We start from the raw sequence: 18,545 nt of genomic DNA, 5'->3' as shown, positions 1-18,545 counted from the left end.
TGTCTTCCCGTGTAAGAGTAGGGGTGTCTGGGCGACGTTTCGACGAGGTCTCACTCGTCATCTTCAGGCTGGTGCTTTCGGCTTCTTGTTACTGGAACAGAGCAGAATCTGGTGTTTGAGTTCCTATAAATACTGTTGAGGGGTGTGGTGTATAGCCTCCAACGTTCTGGGCAGAGAATATATATATATATTCAGTACAACATCCTGAAGGAGACATCCTGTCTCTATTAAGAAATACTCTATGCTTCCCACAGTTTGAGTTATGATTTAATTCAGTAGTTATGCTTTTTTATTAAAGTGTTATTTAAATCACAACTTCATTCATGATTGTATCACATTCTTTTCAGGTCAATGAGTCTAATTTTCCTGTGTTTACAATGCATTTCATTTGTCACTCCTTGGCTCCAGGAAGTTTTGTGTGTGTGTGTGTGTGTGTGCGTGTGTGTGTATACGTGTGTTTGTATTCCCTAGATTTTCTTGGAAATAAGCCTAGGGAAAACAGTAGCAGTTCACCTGGGGGATAAAGACAATCAATCTGTCATAGTGGCAGTGTGAATTTCAACAGTATAAGTATTATAAGCCAATATTTCAGGTAATGCAGGTTCAAAGAATAGGAACAAGGAGAACAATGATGTGATTACATGTGTGTGAATGTGATGTAGCAAGAGCAGACCCTCCAAGTGCCCCTATTTTCCAGGGACAGTCCTGGATTTACAGAAGCCGTCCTAGTTTCCGATTCGATATCAGAATGTCCTGCTTTTCCTTAGGACGCCCCTATTTTCACCGGAGAAATGTTGGAGGATGTGCAAGTGATCCCTCACTGCTAGCTCCAGATTTGAGCAAGCCTTGGGCAAAATGACCAGTGCTGCCACAGGAGGATAAGGGGCAGGCAAGACGTATGCTGCTGGACTGGTGCAAATTTAGTCAGAGGATTTTGCTGTTGTTTAGTCATCGGGGCCACGTTCTCCTGCCTGCAGCAAAAAAATAATGTGCCGCTTCTCCTCATTCCATGTAGTACGGATTGGTGATGGGCTGTTTTGCTACACATGATGTAGCAAGCCAGGTTGTGAGGCCCAGGAAAGGCTGTGTGCCCATTACAAAAGGGTGTGTGTGTGTGTTGAGGAGCTCAGGAAGGAAAGGTACCTCCTGTGGTAGTTAATTCATTCTTTAGCATTTGTTTTTATTTATTCAGACAACTTATGTATATACCACTTACATTTTTATCAATTTTGAATTTTGCAATCTGGAATTTTGAATTTTGAAATCTGTTGCTTTAAATCACGCACGTTTTATGTGTAATTCTTATAAATATTAGTATGTGTGAGAAAGCTGCTTTACATACACAGAAGGAAATGTAGACACCTCAAGGAATTGACCATTTAATATTTTTAATTAAATACGTAGCACGAATTTAGAGCCTATCATGTCTGGGGGATGATAAGCTTCATAAACTACATAATACGTAGACACCTGCCCTGGTGCTAAGTAGCACCAGTAGCACTTTTAAGATTCAGGCAGTGTGACGGTGCTGTATGGCAAATAAAAAACAGGTCTTGCGCTCCTACTTGCCCGAATCTATGCTCAGGTTTTTCAAGTTCATCAACTTTTGTAATCCACCAAAATGCAAAACTACTGTGAGGAAAGAACTTTACAACTACATAAGTATAAAAGGAAAATAGCTGAAAATGAAAATATTATACATTTCCTCTTTTATGAAGATACTTCCAGTAAAACAAGCAGTAAATTCAACTGCAGCAGCAGATTACAGGAAAGGACACTGATCATTTGTTGCCTGAAATTACTGACTCTTCTGTCTATTCTCTGTAAGTACACTTTTCCAGACAGCCCAGTAACTTTTAATTAAAGGTAAGGTAACTCAAGTGTCCTTGTAGTCTGCTGGGACCCTAGACAGACCAATTGTTCCCCTGCTTTTATAGATTTGGGTGGGGGGATGTGTCTCCATGCTTTGCGTATCCACTGAACTAAACATGTCTATAATTACTGGTAAATGCAGGCTGAGTTCTGGCAGTGTAGATTTAGCTCTAAACACTCCTTTACTTCCAGTCTCAAGAGGCAATGCAAAAGTGTAGTAAGGAACACTTTTAGTCCTACAGTCCAGTGTTCTGTCTAAACACTGCCAAAAAAGAGGAAATGCTTCCCCCCCCCAAAAAAGGACACGTTAGCATGTGCTAATTTATATGTGTAGAGGCAAATTCAGAACAGAAACACAACACAGCTCACTTCATTGGGGAAGTATGTGACCACATAACTGGCTCAATCCGCTATTCTGGTTCTGTTTATGGAAAACATCAAGCCCCCTGCTCTTCTTTCACCCTTTAACAACATATTTTAAATGTTGTGAGGGGTTTTTTTTTGGAGGGGGGATAGGTTGTTTGCCTGAGTCCCTTCTAACTCCCAAATCCAGCAAGGATTTCAATTATTGAAGGCTTCCTCAACTTCGGCCCTCCATATGTTTAGAGACTACCATTCCCATCATCCCTGACTACTGGTCCTGCTAGCTACGGATCATGGTAGTTGTAGGCCAAAAACATCTGGAGGGCCAAGGTTGTGGAAGCCTGAATTATTGGAATAACCAGGCCAGCTTCTTGGTAACAGCATAAGCTTGGGTCCTTAAGGGAACAAAAGGTAGTGGCTCCGTGCCAAAGGGCTCCCTCAACTGGCTGGTAGCTAGAAGGACAAAAATCAGAGTGAGTTGTGTATGTGAGCAGAGGGCTGACGCCTCTGATGGACACAGAATCATAGAATTGTTGAGTTGGAAGGGACACCAAGGGTCATCTAGTCGAACGCAGAATGCAGAAATTTCAACTTAAAACATCCACGATTTCTGCTGGAATCTAAGGCTGTGCCTATGAAAGAAGCAAGACCTTCTTGGGGTGTTCATGGTGTGAGGCCCTCCCATTGTAAGCTCAGGTTGCATAAATGTGAAAATAAACCATACATCCTCAAGATACGTTCTGCATCTTTTCTATCTCTAAGGATTCCCCTCGGCGTCATTTCGCGCATGCGCAAAGTGTCTTCCATGCCTAACTCGTCGGCTGACGGGCGAGGCTTGACGGCTCTGAGCATGCGCTTAGTGACCTCGACCCTCCTCTGACTTCCCCACAGCCCTGAAAGCTTTAAATGTAACGATTTCGGAACGTTGAGGTAAAGCACACACAGTCCTCCTGATAATCTCCCATTTTAGTCACGCTCCCTCACGAAAAAAACTTTGCCTCAGCCTTCGCGTAATGCGCAGGCGCAGAATTCGCCCCCGCCTCACCCTCCTGTTATTGCAGAGATGAGGGCGTCCCGAGGGGGCGGGAGTCGCGCGCATAGAACGCCGTGCCTCAGGTACATTAAAAATTCGAAAATAGATGCGGCGGTTGCCCGCTCGCGCACGCGCACTCACGCGAGCCTGTCGCGGGGTGAGCCCGGAAGAGGAAGTGGAAGAGCGGGGTGAAAGGTCAGTAGCTGCGGGAGGCAGCATGGCCGGCATCCCGGGGAAAGGGAAGAAGCGGCAGAAGGAGCAGCAAGATGCTGAGAGAACGAGCGAAGGGCTTGGCCCCGAGGGGGGACAAGGCAGCGCCCCCGAGCAGGGCCAGGTCCTGTTCCCGCCGTCTTTCAGCGTCTCGGAAATCAAGAACAAGCAGCGGCGCCATTTCATGTTTCTGCGCTGGAAGCAGCAGCAAAGGAAGGTGCGAGTTGTGAGAGGGAGGGAGGGAGGTTGGGAAGAGTGGCCGCTGGCAGATGATACGTCGCAGCTGTCCGGAACTTGGGGAGCCTGAAATGAGGAGGAAGAGGGATGGTTGGAAGCTGTTGGGGCGTTTATAGGCGCACACTTGGGGGGGGGCGGTGAAGTATTAACAAAATACGGAGACTGGGGCAGGGATATGCTTCGTCGTGAGAGAGATCGGGAAATATTGTACGTTTTTTCGTTTGATTTCGGCTGGTCTGACCCGATTTTAAGTGCCCACTCAGAGGCAAAAACTCAAATCGATGGGCTGGGCAAGTCAGTTCTCTCAGATTGAGCCACAAGGTGACTGGGGGGAAGAAAATGGGATAACACTACTGTGCACATCTTGGAAGAGAGGTAGGGAAGAAATGTGGCAAGTTCTGCCTTTAAAACTTATTGTTGAGAGCAGTGTATTGAGTTTTTATCTCATCTATGTGATCAGTACCTGAATTTCTGTATATACTAGCTTTGCTATCGTTCGTGAGAAGGATGTGCCTGTTCGTTCATTCTTAGTGGCCAAGTTTATCAAAACGTTTTGTTTTCTTTCTTTCCACCCTGTATGGTCCAGGAGAAATTAGCCATTAAGAAAAAGAGAAAAAAGGAGCGAGAAGCACTTGGAGACAAGGTAAAGGGGAAGAAGTAGGGATTTAATGTGTCTTAATATGTAAAGGGCCATTCGCGGATGACTCTGGGGTTGCGGCGCTCATCTCACTTTATTGGCCGAGGGAGCCGGCGTACAGCTTCCGGGTCATGTGGCCAGCATGACTAAGCCGCTTCTGGCGAACCAGAGCAGAGCACAGAAACACCGTTTACCTTCCCGCCAGAACGGGAAGGTATTCCCGTTTTTATCTACTTGCACTTTTGGCGTGCTTTCAAACTGCTAAGTGGGCAGGAGCTGGGACCGAGCAATGGGAGCTCACCCCGTCACGGGGATTCGAACCGCTGACCTTCTGATCTGCAAGCCCTAGGCTCTGTGGTTTAGACCACAGCACCACCTACGTCCTGTCTTAATATGTACTTTTTATTAATAAAAGTAAATGTTCATTGACTTGAAACTGACTTTGTAGAGTTTATTTTCTCTTGTACAGTGAATTCCTGATATGTGTACATTTGTTGTAGCAAGTGGTCTTAGAAAACATTCTCGCCATTGGGTGCAATACCATTGGATAGATAGGTTATGTGACTGTGGGGACTCAATAAAATACTAGACCTGGAGGGGCCTTCATAGCCTATTTAGTCCAACCTCCTACTCAGTGCAGGAAATTAGAACTAGAGCATCCCCAACAGATGGCTGCCCAGTCTCAGCTTAAAAGTGGAGAGCCCAGTACTGCCCTAGATAACTGATTTCAGCATCAAACTGCCCTCTACTCTGTTAACCAAACTTTACGCACCGTAACAAACACAATGTTTTCACATGGAATCACACCATCCGTAACAGAGAGGTGATAATACTATTCTGCCTTACATGGATATTATTGCAAATAAGAACATCTTCCAGGCTTGAGGGAACCTCCAATGAAGAGTTGCTAATTGGGAGCTCCTTGGTATGTTTATGAATGGTGAAGGGTAGCAGCCGTTCCATTATTTGCAATATGTGACTGTAAGCACCCACAATTTGACCACAAAGCCCTGGCATAGTGTTGCTCCTGGGTGTTGTGGGGAATTGAAAATGGTTGACAACAGTTGTCTCCTGCTAGATAAAAACTGAATGGGAAAATGTGGGTGTGGGTCGAAGACCCAAAGCATGAGAGCCTTCAACCCTGGTAGACCCTTGGCAACTGAAAGTGAAAGGCACTGACTGGGTCTGAATACTGATCTGCAACTTCAGGACTTTGAAAAGATGCAATGTGATAACCAAATACTAAGGTGGTGTTGCCATTTTGGTAGCCTTTTCATGTATTACAGAAGTATTAGTGAATTTTATTCTGTTGTAAGAAAAACAGTTTTGGAGTACAACCGCTGCTTGCTTGCATGCAAATGTAACACGTTTTAGTAACTGCAGAATTTTGATAATTTTTATAGTTATAATTCTGTTTCGAACCTTTAAAGATTCAGAAATTATTAAAATTGATTACACTTGATGTGAGTACATTGTTTTGAGTAGCTAATAGAAACTTAGCTACTTTGCGGTACAGTTTTAGAAGACAGTTACTTTTTGGTGTAAGTACATTTTGGCTAGAGGCGGTCCTAGTAACTTTCTTTCTACCACCAGACTTAATCAACACACTTAAAACAGTCTGTGGAATGCTATTCCCATGGAGCTTCATTATACACCTTTAGGCGCCACGCAGGAAGTTCCTTTTTAACCAGGCCTTTGGTTGATTTGATTGACATCCTATGTCCTTTTAAAATTTGGGGGTTGGGGGAGTTATTGGGTTGTTTTTATTTTGATTATGTATTTTTTGGTATTATATTTTGATTTTGTTCTGTGAACTGCCCTGAGACCTCCAGGTATAGGGCAGTATATAAATTCAATAAATAATAATATTTTTATTTTTAAAAACTACCAGAGCAGTTGTTGGAAAAAGAGATGACATGAATATTTATTATTTTATATTATTTTTATTTCTTACAGGCACCACCAAAGCCGGTACCAAAGACAATTGAAAACCAGCGTGTATATGATGAAACCACAGTTGATCCAAACGATGAAGAGGTAGCACTATTTGAGAAAACTATAGTTTCCCTTAAAATGTTCCAGTGTCAAATAACATTTCCCTTTTGTATATTCTGAATAGTTTTTGCATGATTACATTTAATAAATAACCAAAGTAGACTGATGTGGATAAAAGTATTTAATTCCTTTTTTCTGTTTTGTAATAGGTCATTAATAGCCTTAGGTTACTGATCAAATGTTAAATTTTCAAGCTGGTGGAGCCTATTTCTCAATAAAATATTAAACACTGGGTTTTTATTTTGCAAAATAAAGCAAGTTTCCCTAAGATTTTCTCAGAAGGTCCCAGGTTCAATCCCTGAAATCTAAAGTGATCAGATAGCAGAAGGTGTGAAAGATTGGAGAGCTGCTGCAAGTTAGATAATACTGATTTAGATGGGCACACATAGTCTGACCTGGCTTAAGGCAGCCTTTTATGGTCCTGTCTTGAAAAATATACCTGAAGTATCTGCCTGATGGTAGATAAAAAGAAGTGCCTCTGATCCTTATGTTACAGTCTTATTTTAAAGGGCCTCATATGTGTTGCTTAATATTTAAAGATTGTTATCCAAACGTCTACAAGTATATGTATGGTTCTGGTATGAAGTGATTACTGGCTGTTAACTCTCCCAAATTGAAGGTTTTGATTTTTAGCATCATCATCAACAACAAAAATACTCTTGTGTGATTTCATGCAATATTTATCATTTTATATTTCCAGGTTACTTTGGATGAAGCTACAGATGAATTTGCACCCTATTTCAACAGGCAGACGGTTCCAAAGATTCTTATCACGACATCTGACAGGCCCCGTGGGGTAAAAAGAAAATACTTTTAAATAAAAATTTTAAAAAGATGGTAAAAGCTTGTTACACCTAGCTTATACGTAAGGTCAGGAGGCATAATATTGCGGGATTGTTTATTTGCTCTAGATTTCTTATCCATTTATAAATTATAATGTGTATGATCAACTGCCAGTTTCTTCTTTTTTAAAAAGAATGACACACAATACTCTACAGCATCCGATCACCATTTTCTTGAATTTATTCACTCTAGCCACATTCAGTTCAAATTTTTGGTCAGACACGCACAGAAAATAGAGTGGCATTCTTCTGGCACATCAGAATTCCCCAGTTGTCTCCAGGAGCCTTCCTTCATATTTTGTAGAGAGTGCATGCTGGAACTTAATGTGGTTACAGTGCATAAATTTAAGAACTGATTCAGGACAAGCATGATTTTTAATGGTTATACAAATTTTTATATAACCTTAAAAATTGAAGTGCAATGACCCATTCACAAAAATCACGTTTGAAGAAAAACAATCTTAAAATATTTGGTGGCTATAATGGAAGAATAACTTGATACATATATATTTTTTAGCCAAGATATCAGAATTAATTGGTTATCTGCTATATTATCCCCAGAATTATCTCACCTAACCAAGTCTTTTGTATATTTTTTGTTATTATTTTTTTTGCAGAGAACTGTGAGATTCTGTGAACAGTTATCAACTTGTATTCCGAATTCACATGTTTACTATCGAAGAGGACTGGCTCTAAAAAGAATTATTCCACAGTGTATCTCGAGGGACTTCACAGATCTGATTGTTATTAATGAAGATCGTAAAGTACCAAGTATCCTTCACATATGAGACTGTCTTTTATACAGTAGTTATTAAAGTTACTGTTGATAATTGCTGTCCTTGGCTCTTGGGGGGGAGGGCAAGATAGACAATTAATAAATATTGATAGCACAATTAGATTATAAGCAAAAACAGCATTTTAGTGGTACTGTTTTAGTGTATGATATGTAATGTGTATGATACTGCAGTTTTGCATAAAGTATAGAACGGTAAGTGCAATAATTATTACTCTTGCGCTGGATAGTCTGTCGCTATTTAAAGTTTCTACAGAAGCTGCCTTTGCACCGAGTGCTTTTGTGTGAAAATTGTTTAATTGTGTTTGTCTTAACTCTGTTGGAATAGATGGGCTTGTGTTAAGTCACTTGCCTGAAGGTCCAACTGCTCATTTTAGGATGAGTAGTGTTCGTCTGCGTAAAGAAATAAAGGTGAGTTTATTTTCACAAGCAGAGTCTTCCAACTTGTGTGACTGTGTGCTCAGTGTAATACTCTATTTGTTCTAGCGAAAAGGAAAAGCTCCCTCAGAACATCAGCCTGAAATAATCCTGAACAACTTTACAACACGATTGGGCCATTCCATTGGGCGGATGTTTGCTTCTTTATTCCCTCACAATCCCCAGTTCGTTGGTAGACAAGTAGCTACATTTCACAATCAGCGTGACTATATATTTTTCAGATTCCATAGGTGAGTGGAAACTTCTGTTGCAAGGTATGAGAACTCGCTGCGCTTGACATTTTTGCTAATGTTTCCTATTATCTTTTAAAGGTACATCTTCAAAAATGAGAAAAGGGTGGCAATTCAAGAACTGGGCCCACGTTTTACCCTGAAATTAAGATCTCTTCAAAAGGGAACGTTTGATTCTAAATTTGGCGAATATGAATGGATTCACAAGGTATTATATTTCAACAATCTCTTAGCAACGAAGGATTCTGTTTATGTAAGAAATGTCAAGAGGCTAGACAACATTTACAGGGTGCAAAGAGCAGTGCACTTAATTGGGTATGCAACATCTTTCTTCTACAAAATATTTAAAAATACTTGAAATTGCCATTGCCATATTGGTTTTCCTGAATATGGAGTGACAGAGTTTTATATATTTAGCTTGGACAGCAGCCAGAATGCAAAGAGCCAAACGTTTAGTTCATGTGTACTCTTTGTTCCATGGCAAAACCATATTTTTGGGTAGTTTCAAGGTGGTTGTTTTTTTAAGGCATTTGATCAGCTGTTGAGAGAATTCCATCTTCCTTTGTGCAGTTCCTAAAGTCAAGCATCTACAGACTTGGGCTGGCTTTCATAACCAAGCCAGAAGTTTGCTTGTGAGGGCCTTATCCCTATCATTCACTGTACCTGCCAGCACCTTGTCCATTTGAGGCAATCCTATTTTCAATTATGCTTGTTCCTAGGTACATCTATTTTAATGTAGTAATGGGCTTGCCTATAGCAAAGCAACCAGGGCAATTTGCCAAGCAAAAACAATTTACCTGGGAGTAAGGTCCATTGAACACGGCAAGCATGCACAGGTTCAGGCTCTTGGTCCCTAGTCCTGTGCCTTTTCTGTTACTGTGGTTGGGGACAACCCCAGCTTTCTTTCTGCAGTTCCATGTTTAGAGCTGAAGGGGCAAGCAGGCAGTTCCTGCAGTTGCACTTCCTATTAGGTGGTCACAGAAGCCCAGTACAATTGTAGGGATTGTCCCTGCCACTTTCCAGCGCCAAACCGGGAGCAGGGACTCATTTGGGCATGTGCCAAAACAAGTCCTTTTTTTGCCTACCAGTGTCAAAGTAAGATTTAGCTGCCAGCCCAAGTGGCATCATCTTGCCATCTGCCTCAGGCAGTGAAAGTCTTGAGCTAGCCCAGACAGGAAGCACAAGCCAAATTATTTGATGACCTAAAGTGAGGCTGGCTTAACCTTTGAAGTGCTTATGTGGCTACCTAATCCCCTACCTAAACCCCTTGTGAAACTTTGCCTGGTATTCAGCATTCCTAACATACAAAAAAACCCTATTAAATTTGTTTAATATTTAATAATCTGTCTCTTACTCATGCCTGCTTTATCTTTTAGCGCCGTGAAATGGACACAAGTCGAAGAAAATTCCACCTATAACAGACTGAAAATGCAAAACTGCTGTTTCATTTTCTGCTGAGTTTTCAGGAACACAGGGGTTGCTAAGGAGTTGCCTCAAGTCTATTCTTGGTCTACACGGAAAACCCCCCAAATGACTATTTTCACCAGACTTTACGAACTACCCATCTTCTTCAGTGCCTTGAGTACATTCCCTCACATCACTGCTACTTTGAAGTGGAAGATTTCATGTTACAATAGCAAGAAAATGAATAATCTGCCGTTCCCTTGTATTTAAGAGATGAACTCTTAATCCTGTTCTTTGCAGAGGGCGTTTTGTTTCTAAAGTAGGCTCTGTTTTAGGAGTAGAATCCTGATACTCTGAGAACAGCACACATGCTCATTCAGTTGTTTATCAAGATCAGCTGTCAAAAGTAAAGATTGTCAAATACCCTTTTTAATAATTTGCAAGGGTTGTCTTTTATCTTAACTTGTATGGTCACATATTCAGTGCCGATTAAGGTATGGAAATACAAGTCAAGTATTGCATAAATCTGTAAGACTTAAAGGGGGGGAATCCATGTCTTTATTTAACTCTGAAAATACGACAGTGACTAGCACTGCATTCTGGCTTCATGGAAGGCAGTGTACCCCAAATTTCTCCCTCCTTCACACAGAAAAACTTCAGTAAGGGTTAAAGGCATATAAAACAGGTTTCATTAAAAACCACTCTTCATATATTGATTTAAATAAAAATACAATAAAAAAACCTTGCTAATGTTAAATCTGAGCATTACCATGCAATTATTATTGTTTATACTCAAAACAGCTCATTTAAGTCCTGGTTTAATGGTTGTTAAATGTATGGCCTACCACCTATGCATAGCCACAAGGGGAGAGGAATTTGTTTTCAACTAGCTGTGGCTTGTTATGTCTTAACTGCCAGAAACTGGGGAGTTTAAACTGTTTGGTCAACATAAACTTTAAAACGGAGGTAATAACCCTAAGCAGCTTCCATCTTAGAATAATGCCAAACTGGTAGCTGCCCTTAGTTGTAGAATCCTTTAACCCCAAGGTACTCGATGCAGTCCCCTCTAAATATTGAGTACAACTCACATTAACCTGACAAATTAACTGTACCAGCAGGGGCTGTGATGGGAAGTTGGGAGCCCAACATCTGCGGGGCAACAGGTTGACTACCCCTGCTCTAGCCATTATAATAAGAAGAAGTGGCAGGCTGCTGTTGCAAGCAGTGATGGTGTCTTGCTTGTGCCATTTTAGAAAGCTATGTTTTGACAGTGCCCTGCGTTTTATGTGTAAAGCATTATACCAGCAAAGTTATTAAATCAACTCTTTATTGCTTGAATATAAAATTGATTCCATCATGATAACAGAAGTTATTGCAACTAGCATACAAGTTTAGAGAGGTAGATTGTGAGAAGTTTGACAACAGTAGCAGTATTACTAGTTCTAAGTTGGCACATTTAACATGAAGTTTCTGTACAGGTTCCAGGTCACTCTCTTTCACTTCCATATTCACCAGACCCACAACAGATTAGTTCTGAAAAACACAGAAGAAAAACTCATTGCAGGAAAACTATTTGCTGATATGTGTGAATTCTGAAAACTACTAACTCCTTCAACTGAGCTCTTCTGTCTGCAATTCCAAATACATAGAGCCAAACAAAATTGCTAAGATGCAAAACAAACAAACAAAAAAAGCAGCTTTCCTCCCATATGGCCACTAAATGTTTTTTAAGTTACAAAGGAAGTTTGCTAGTCAGGCTTATTTTACTTAGGAGTTGCAAGGAGATGGGTGCTCTAGGAAGGCTGAAGGCTAGCTAGCCCTCATCTGTGTATCTGTGGCCGAGAGAACATACAGCAGGTTTTCCCCCAAAGATCATATGGCACATTGGATTATCTGATCATTCATATATCCTACATAGATCAGCTTCACCAACCTGGTGCCTTTCAGCTGTTTTGGCCTACATTTCCCATCACGTTGGCTGAGGTCAATAGGCGCTGGACTGCAGCAGAAGGTTAGGAAAGGATGACTGCCCCAGCCCACAGGCAGCCAAGAGATTTAACATTAGTTCTATCAAAAGTCAGTAAGAAGTTTTTAATGTGAAACGGTAAACAGAGCCCTGTATCTCCACAAAATTTAATTATTTTAAAATTACAGTATGTTAGTAGATGTGCACAATCAGTTCTCATTTATGATTCACAACAAGTTCTTAGCTTAGAAGCTGATGAAACTTAAGCTGCACTACTATACACTTGCCTAGGAGAAAGACCTATAGAACACAGTGGGACTTACTTTCTAGAAAGCATATCTAGCATTCAACTCAAGTGGTAAGTGTTAGCTTAACTCTATGTAGCGTAAGGAATGGAACTTCCAGCATCCCTTACCCTTGGGACATGCTAGCTGGAGATGATGGGAGCTGAAGTCCAACAGCATCTAGAGGGCTACAGACTCCCCATCCCTTTTATAAAGACACCAAAGCCATATAATTCACTTAAAAACTTACCACTAAAAGAGTCCACGTAGGTCACACAAGTTAGAGAAATGAACACACTTTCTGCGGCCTAAATGGATTTGTACTTGAAGAAACTCCTGTTAGTAGGGGGTCATGGTGTGCATTCTGCAGGCAAAACTGCTTCAAGTCAGCTGCAGCTTGTGAAACCTAGAACAAATCCACACGATTCAGTAACATACTTAATAGAATGTTAATATGCTAATCAGAAATCAAAATGGATTCCACACACACACACACCCCGGGTACCAGATGGACTGGTGCTCTATCTGGACCAAGCCTAATTGTTTTCCTTCACTGGCAGATCTCCCAAGAAGCTGCACAGCTTCGCAATTTTTGATCCTAGACCTCGTGGACTAACGTTCTGACAGCTGCGTGTATTATTTGAGTCATCAAGTACAGTATTTCTTCACCCACTCTACATGCTTTAGAGCAAAAGCTAACAAAAAACATCAAATCAGAGCCCCCATCATGCAATCTTGGGAGTAAGCATAATTTGGTATACAAATACTGTACATTTAGGGACGCGGGTGGCACTATGGGTTAAACCACACTGCCTAGGTCTTGCCGATCAGAAGGTTGGCGGTTCAAATCCCCACGGCGGGGTGAGCTCCCATTGCTCGGTCCCTGTTCCTGCCAACCTAGCAGTTCAAAAGCACATCAAAATGCAAATAGATAAATAGGTACCGCTCAGGCGGGAAGGTAAACAGTGTTTCCATGCGCTGCTCTGGCTCACCAGAAGCGGCTTAGTCATGCTGGCCACATGACCTGGAAGCTGTACGCCGGCTCCCTCGGCCAGTAAAGCGAGATAAGCGTCGCAACTCAAGTTGGTCACGACTGGACCTAATGGTCAGGGGTCCCTTTACCTTACTGTACATTTGATAAAGCAAAATTAATAAAGTGTGTACACACTCAGTTGACTATACTACTTTTTAAAACCAGGAAGCATGCAGTGATCTGCATCCGCCCCCCATGAGGCCACACATCAGTCCTACTTAGCACCACTGCCTTTAAGACCAGCCATCTGAACTCTTATTAATGGGAGATGTTACAGAATGAATCTGGCACATCTGGCACTAAACCTCTAACTTGGGGGGGGGGGAGAGATCTGTGGCTCCCCACATGCTGCCCTCCACCTCTCATCAGTCCCAGCCAGTACAACCAATTGGCAACCGTGGTGGGAGCTGAAAGTCCAACAAGATCTGGAAGGCCACAGGTTGCCTCTGCTCTACTGCAGAACTGTAAGGTATTCTCACAAGAAGAAGTCAACTAGAAGCTGTCTAGATATGGATATCCTGGGGGCTGAGCCTCTTGCTCTGAAAGAGCCACGTTTCCCTAAGGAGACATGGTGGCACCAGAGGAGTAATATTTGTGAGTTCCTTGCTTGCACTACAAATTGCCCTTGCTGGAACTGAAGGCGAAAACGCAACAAGTGTATTAACAGTTAACTTATCAGTCAGCGAACGAAGCGACGCTGAACATAAAGTTTCCAGGTCCTCACTTCAAGAAGCAAGCACTCGCCAAAGTTCTTACTCGTGGGTTCTGTATGCAATGTTAACTCCGCTTCCCGACGCGAAGTGCTTTGAGCGCTTGAGGGGGGAAAGCGACCAAACGTCGCCATTCTGAAGTCGGCCAGGATTGCTCGGAACGCCCGAGGCCAAAGGCTCAAAAGTGCTTGTTTTTAAAGCCGGGGATTCCCCCGCCCCGCCGCGATCTTTCTTCCTCCGCCTGCCCGGGGCCTCGCACACTTCCCCATTTTGCGGCTTGGGCGGACTCCGGCTCAGCTCGCCAGATAGCTGGTTGCGCCTCCCCTTCCTTCCTTCCTTCCTTCCCTCCCTCCGAGGAACAAAAAGGCTTCCAAGGGAGAGAAAGCCGGGATGACAAAGCACCCGCTTCATGATTTCAGAAGCGCTCCCAAGTCAACCCCTCCTCCTCCTCCAACTTTCTAAGAGAAAGACAACAGATCCCAGGGAAAAAAGGGGGAATAACGAGATCCAAGTATGGGTGGGGACTGGGCGGCGGAGACCAGCCGCTTTTCCGGGAGCAAGCGCCTAACGGGCCAAGCTAGAGAGCAATCAAGCCAGTTTTAACCTGGGAAGGTCGGCTTGGGGTGGTGTCTCCTGCGCCCCGCTTTTGGTGAGCCCGCTGGATTTTACGCACAGGGTTTTTACGCGCGCTCTGCCATTGCTAAGGCGCTGCGCACCAACCTTTCCTATGCCTAGCGAAGGGAAGTGAAAACGAAATACATGAAGCAGTTGTGTGAGCGGGAGTAATAGCTCCCGGGGCTCGGATTAACGCCCTGGGGAGCAGCCATGAGTAGGCGCTCCCCCGAGGCGCAATAATGGCGGCAGTGGTAATGGCACCCTCTCCACCCGCGGCTTCCCCCCCGGCTCTCACCTTCACGCGGCTCACGCTGGCCTCGAGGCGCAGCTGCTGCACGACCTTCTTCATGGCCGCCACGTTGGAGGAGCCGGACATGGTCCCCTCGCTCGAGGATCCCGCTCGTTTTATGGGGCGAGCCGAGCCGAAGAGGCGCCTTCGCAACTTTCCCAACTAAGTTTCCGGCGCTCGGCAAACTCTCCCGCCCGCAGACTCGCGCGCAGCGCTCGCTGCCGGGCTCCTTTTGGGAAGAATAAAAAAGACTGCCTCCCGGATCTCACCCCACCCCACCGCCCCAAGGGGCGGAAGAGGGAGCTGCCCAGAGGGAAATGAAGGGAAGGGTTTTAAAAGGGAAGAAACGAGATTTTAAGGTTCTTCCCAACCTCGTGTGGTGGCGGGGCGAGGTTTAGAAACACTTAAGAAGCGCGGTGCATTGCATTGCAAGGGGTTTTGGCTACACGACCCTTAGGAATCCCTTCCAACTCTACTGTTCTACGTAGGTGACATCCACACTTTGCATAGTAAACGTTAGGAAGACTCTGACAGTAAGACCTGTTCCACTCCCATGAGAGAGTCCTTCCTTGGAGTGTTTTAAGCAAAGATTGGATGGCCGTTTGTCACTCTTACCTGGGAATAGTTCTGAGTACAGGTGGGATAGCCGTGTCGCAGTTTTAGCCGTGGAAGGTTCGTAATCAGCCTCCTCCCATCACCCACTTGCAATATGTAGTGGGAATAAATAAGGATGGGTATGTTATCTACATCTGCAGGGTAATTTTTTAAGGATTAGGGGTAATGCTTGGATTTGCTTCTGGGCACTTGATTACAGTTACATGCAGTTCCTATTATTATTATTATTATTATTATTATTATTATTATTATTCTCACCCATGTATTAATACCCTGCCAGGGACTCAAGGCGGCTTACAGATAATAACAAAGCTGGGTGGGGAGGCAATAATTTAACAAACACATTTAAACATTAGCACCATTAAAAATGTATAAACTTCTACAATATGTTATGTTATCGTGGAATTGTTGAGTTGGAAGGGACAGCAAGGGTCATCGAGCCCAACCTGGAATGAAGGAATCTTTTGCCCAATGTGGGGCTCAAACCCATGATTCGCCCTGGAGGGGGAGGGGCAGTCCAGAAAAAGCCTTAGCCACCACCAAAAGGGAGAATGGCCATTGGGCAGAACTCCAACCCTGACAAGCCCATGGCGATTGTGGATGCCACCCTGACCAACTCCATTGATGGGAAGAAAATGCCTCACCCTTTGCTGTGTCAGCAGACACACTTGCTTCCTGTGAGACTTCCACAGCTAGTGGAGCAGAACTGACACCTGCCCCCCCCCCCCAAAGCATCCAAACGTGCTAAAGTTAAATCAACAGCACCCTGGTTAGGCTTTTTCTTTTTGTTGCTGCTGCCAGCTGCCAGGCACTTCCCACTGCAGTTGCTGAATTGGAAGCCGCAGCTGAGGCAGGGGCTGATTTCTGCCCCTCCAAGGCCTCAAGGCGTGTCAATATAGCCCCCACCCCCCAAAAAAACTGGCTTTTCCACCTCCTCAGGTGAGAGGGTGGCTGCTCACGCTTCCTCTGGGGTGCAGGTGGTGCCGTTCCTTTACCCTTAGGGCCTCCCCTTGCCTTCCCGTGGAGCCATGCTAAGAAAATGCAGGTTCGGAAAGAATGTGCAACTATAACAAAATTCTCCCTTGTCCCAGCCCATAGGAAAGAGAAGCACAGTTGCAAAACGCAACCCTTGGGAGCCAACCGCTAAATGAGACTCGGCATGAGATTGCAGTTGAAGGGGGATTTTTAAACCTGATCTCTCTCAGCTCCTTGGGCTTAGTGCGCTAACCACCATACCGTACTACCTACCGAGAAAATAACAAGACTACAGCAAATGAGTACCAAGATCCAGAAGAAACTCCCTTCACCCTTCCCTATACGACTGCTCAAGCCCAGGCCCCACAACAGCAAGGGCAATATTCTAACCCCAGCCGCTGCTAACTGCCTAAATCCCCCTGGGGGGATTTTCCCACAAAGGAGACTCCCCCCCCAAAAAAAAAGGGCTGGCTGTAATGCTATCTCCCTGTTCTCACCCCCCAGGTTTATTTATTATTATTTTTCAAAAAAAAATGATTGGTTTTCCAAATTTACAACAAACAAATAAAACAAGAACATCAAAAACAAACAAAAACATTTATCTTAACTATAAGAATTCCACTTTTGTTAACATTGTTAAGTGACTTCCTCAAATCCCCCTGGCTGAGTTTCCATATAAATCATTGTAGCAGTTTTCCAAAACTAATTTCACATAAAATTTAAATAGTCCTATTAACATCTTTCTTTCTTTTCATATTGACTTTTATCCATGATGTTCAACAACATCACATATTTGGATCCTAGGCCTATATGGTACTCGCAAATAATTCTATTTAAGTTAGCATATTTAACTAAATATTCTTTAAATTTCACCCATTCTTCTTGGTACTCCTCCACCTTCTGGTCGCGGACTCTTCCGGTCAGGTCGGCTAGCTCACCCCCCCAGGTTTAGTAGGTCTCCCAAGGCCTCGGAGGGCCCTCCTGCAACCAGTACAGCAGTCTGTGTTATGTCAGTCGGCAAGGCCTTCAGCAACTGCCAAGTCCTCTGCAGCCAGCAGGCTCCAGCCTATAGGTTGCTCAGGATCCTCCTGCAGAAGCCACTGGGTCCTGCTTCGCCAACTGGCCTTCCTGTGAGTAAGGGAGCGGGCAAGGAGAACCAACTCTCCTCTCTAGGCTCACGCCTACCCTTCCCCGCTCCACTGTGTTCAGGCCGAGCTGCCGGCCTGGGCCCAGATTGAAGTCTTCGCCTGGCGCTGCTGCTGCAAACGGAGAGGCTGGAAGGGAATTCAGCTTGTTTCCCTTAAATTGGCATCAAGCCCTGCACCACCCTCTCCTAGGATTTCCTCCACTCTGCCTCTCTTTGCCAATGCGCCCAGCCATCTAGGCCAGGGGTCAGCAAACCTTTTCAGCAGGGGGCCAGTCCACTGTTCCTCAGACCTTGTGGGGGGCCGGACTATTTCTTTTCTGGGGGGGGGGGACGATGACGACATGAACGAATTCCTATGCCCCACAAATACAGTGGTGCCTCGCAAGACGAATGCCTCGCAAGACGAAAAACCCGCTAGACGAAAGGGTTTTCCGTTTTTCAATGCGCTTCACAAGACGAATTTCCCTACGGGCTTGCTTCGCAAGACGAAAACGTCTTGCGAGTCTTGCGATTTTTTTCGCTCCCCACCCTTTTGCTAAGCCGCTAATAGCCTTTTAGCCGCTAATCCGCTAAGCCTTTAATAGCTGCTAAACCGCTAATAGCTCTAATCCGCTAAGCCGCTAATAGGGTTGCTTCGCAAGACGAAAAAACCGCTAGACGAAGAGAATCGCGGAACGGATTATTTTCGTCTTGCGAGGCACCACTGCAACCCAGAATGCATTTTAAATAAAAGCACACATTCTACTCATGTAAAAACACCAGGCAGGTCCCACAAATAACCCAGAGATGCATTTTAA

General features: G+C 43.9%; 2 protein-coding genes across 2 annotated transcripts; one reads left to right on the top strand and one right to left on the bottom strand.

Moving 5' to 3' along the window:
* The first annotated feature begins 3,419 nt into the window (after positions 1-3,419).
* RPF1 (ribosome production factor 1 homolog) lies at positions 3,420-10,871 on the top strand. The gene is made up of 9 exons (XM_082228562.1): positions 3,420-3,695; positions 4,302-4,358; positions 6,309-6,389; positions 7,108-7,203; positions 7,867-8,020; positions 8,371-8,453; positions 8,529-8,710; positions 8,792-8,918; positions 10,087-10,871. The coding sequence occupies exons 1-9, from the start codon at positions 3,486-3,488 to the stop codon at positions 10,126-10,128; spliced, it is 1,032 nt and encodes a 343-aa protein (XP_082084688.1). The 5' UTR covers positions 3,420-3,485; the 3' UTR covers positions 10,129-10,871.
* A 553-nt stretch (positions 10,872-11,424) lies between these two features.
* Positions 11,425-15,212, bottom strand: GNG5 (G protein subunit gamma 5). Its single transcript, XM_082228567.1, has 3 exons — positions 15,018-15,212; positions 12,615-12,770; positions 11,425-11,647 (listed from the first exon to the last, which is right to left on the bottom strand). Exons 1-2 carry the CDS (start codon positions 15,096-15,098, stop codon positions 12,645-12,647), a joined length of 207 nt encoding a protein of 68 aa, XP_082084693.1. The 5' UTR covers positions 15,099-15,212; the 3' UTR covers positions 11,425-11,647; positions 12,615-12,644.
* Positions 15,213-18,545: the final 3,333 nt, after the last annotated feature.

This window comes from Podarcis vaucheri (genome assembly GCF_965113315.1).
Source record: "Podarcis vaucheri genome assembly, chromosome: 6".
NCBI lineage: Eukaryota > Metazoa > Chordata > Lepidosauria > Squamata > Lacertidae > Podarcis > Podarcis vaucheri.
This window is presented reverse-complemented; position numbering and strand designations above follow the sequence as displayed.

Coding starts and splice junctions, on each gene's coding strand:
- RPF1 (XM_082228562.1), top strand. CDS start 3,486: ATGGCCGGCATCCCGGGGAAAGGGAAGAAGCGGCAGAAGGAGCAGCAA. Junction 3,696..4,301: donor GGAAGCAGCAGCAAAGGAAG/GTGCGAGTTGTG, acceptor TGTATGGTCCAG/GAGAAATTAGCCATTAAGAA. Junction 4,359..6,308: donor GAGAAGCACTTGGAGACAAG/GTAAAGGGGAAG, acceptor TATTTCTTACAG/GCACCACCAAAGCCGGTACC.
- GNG5 (XM_082228567.1), bottom strand. CDS start 15,098: ATGTCCGGCTCCTCCAACGTGGCGGCCATGAAGAAGGTCGTGCAGCAG. Junction 12,771..15,017: donor CCAGCGTGAGCCGCGTGAAG/GTGAGAGCCGGG, acceptor GATTTGTTCTAG/GTTTCACAAGCTGCAGCTGA.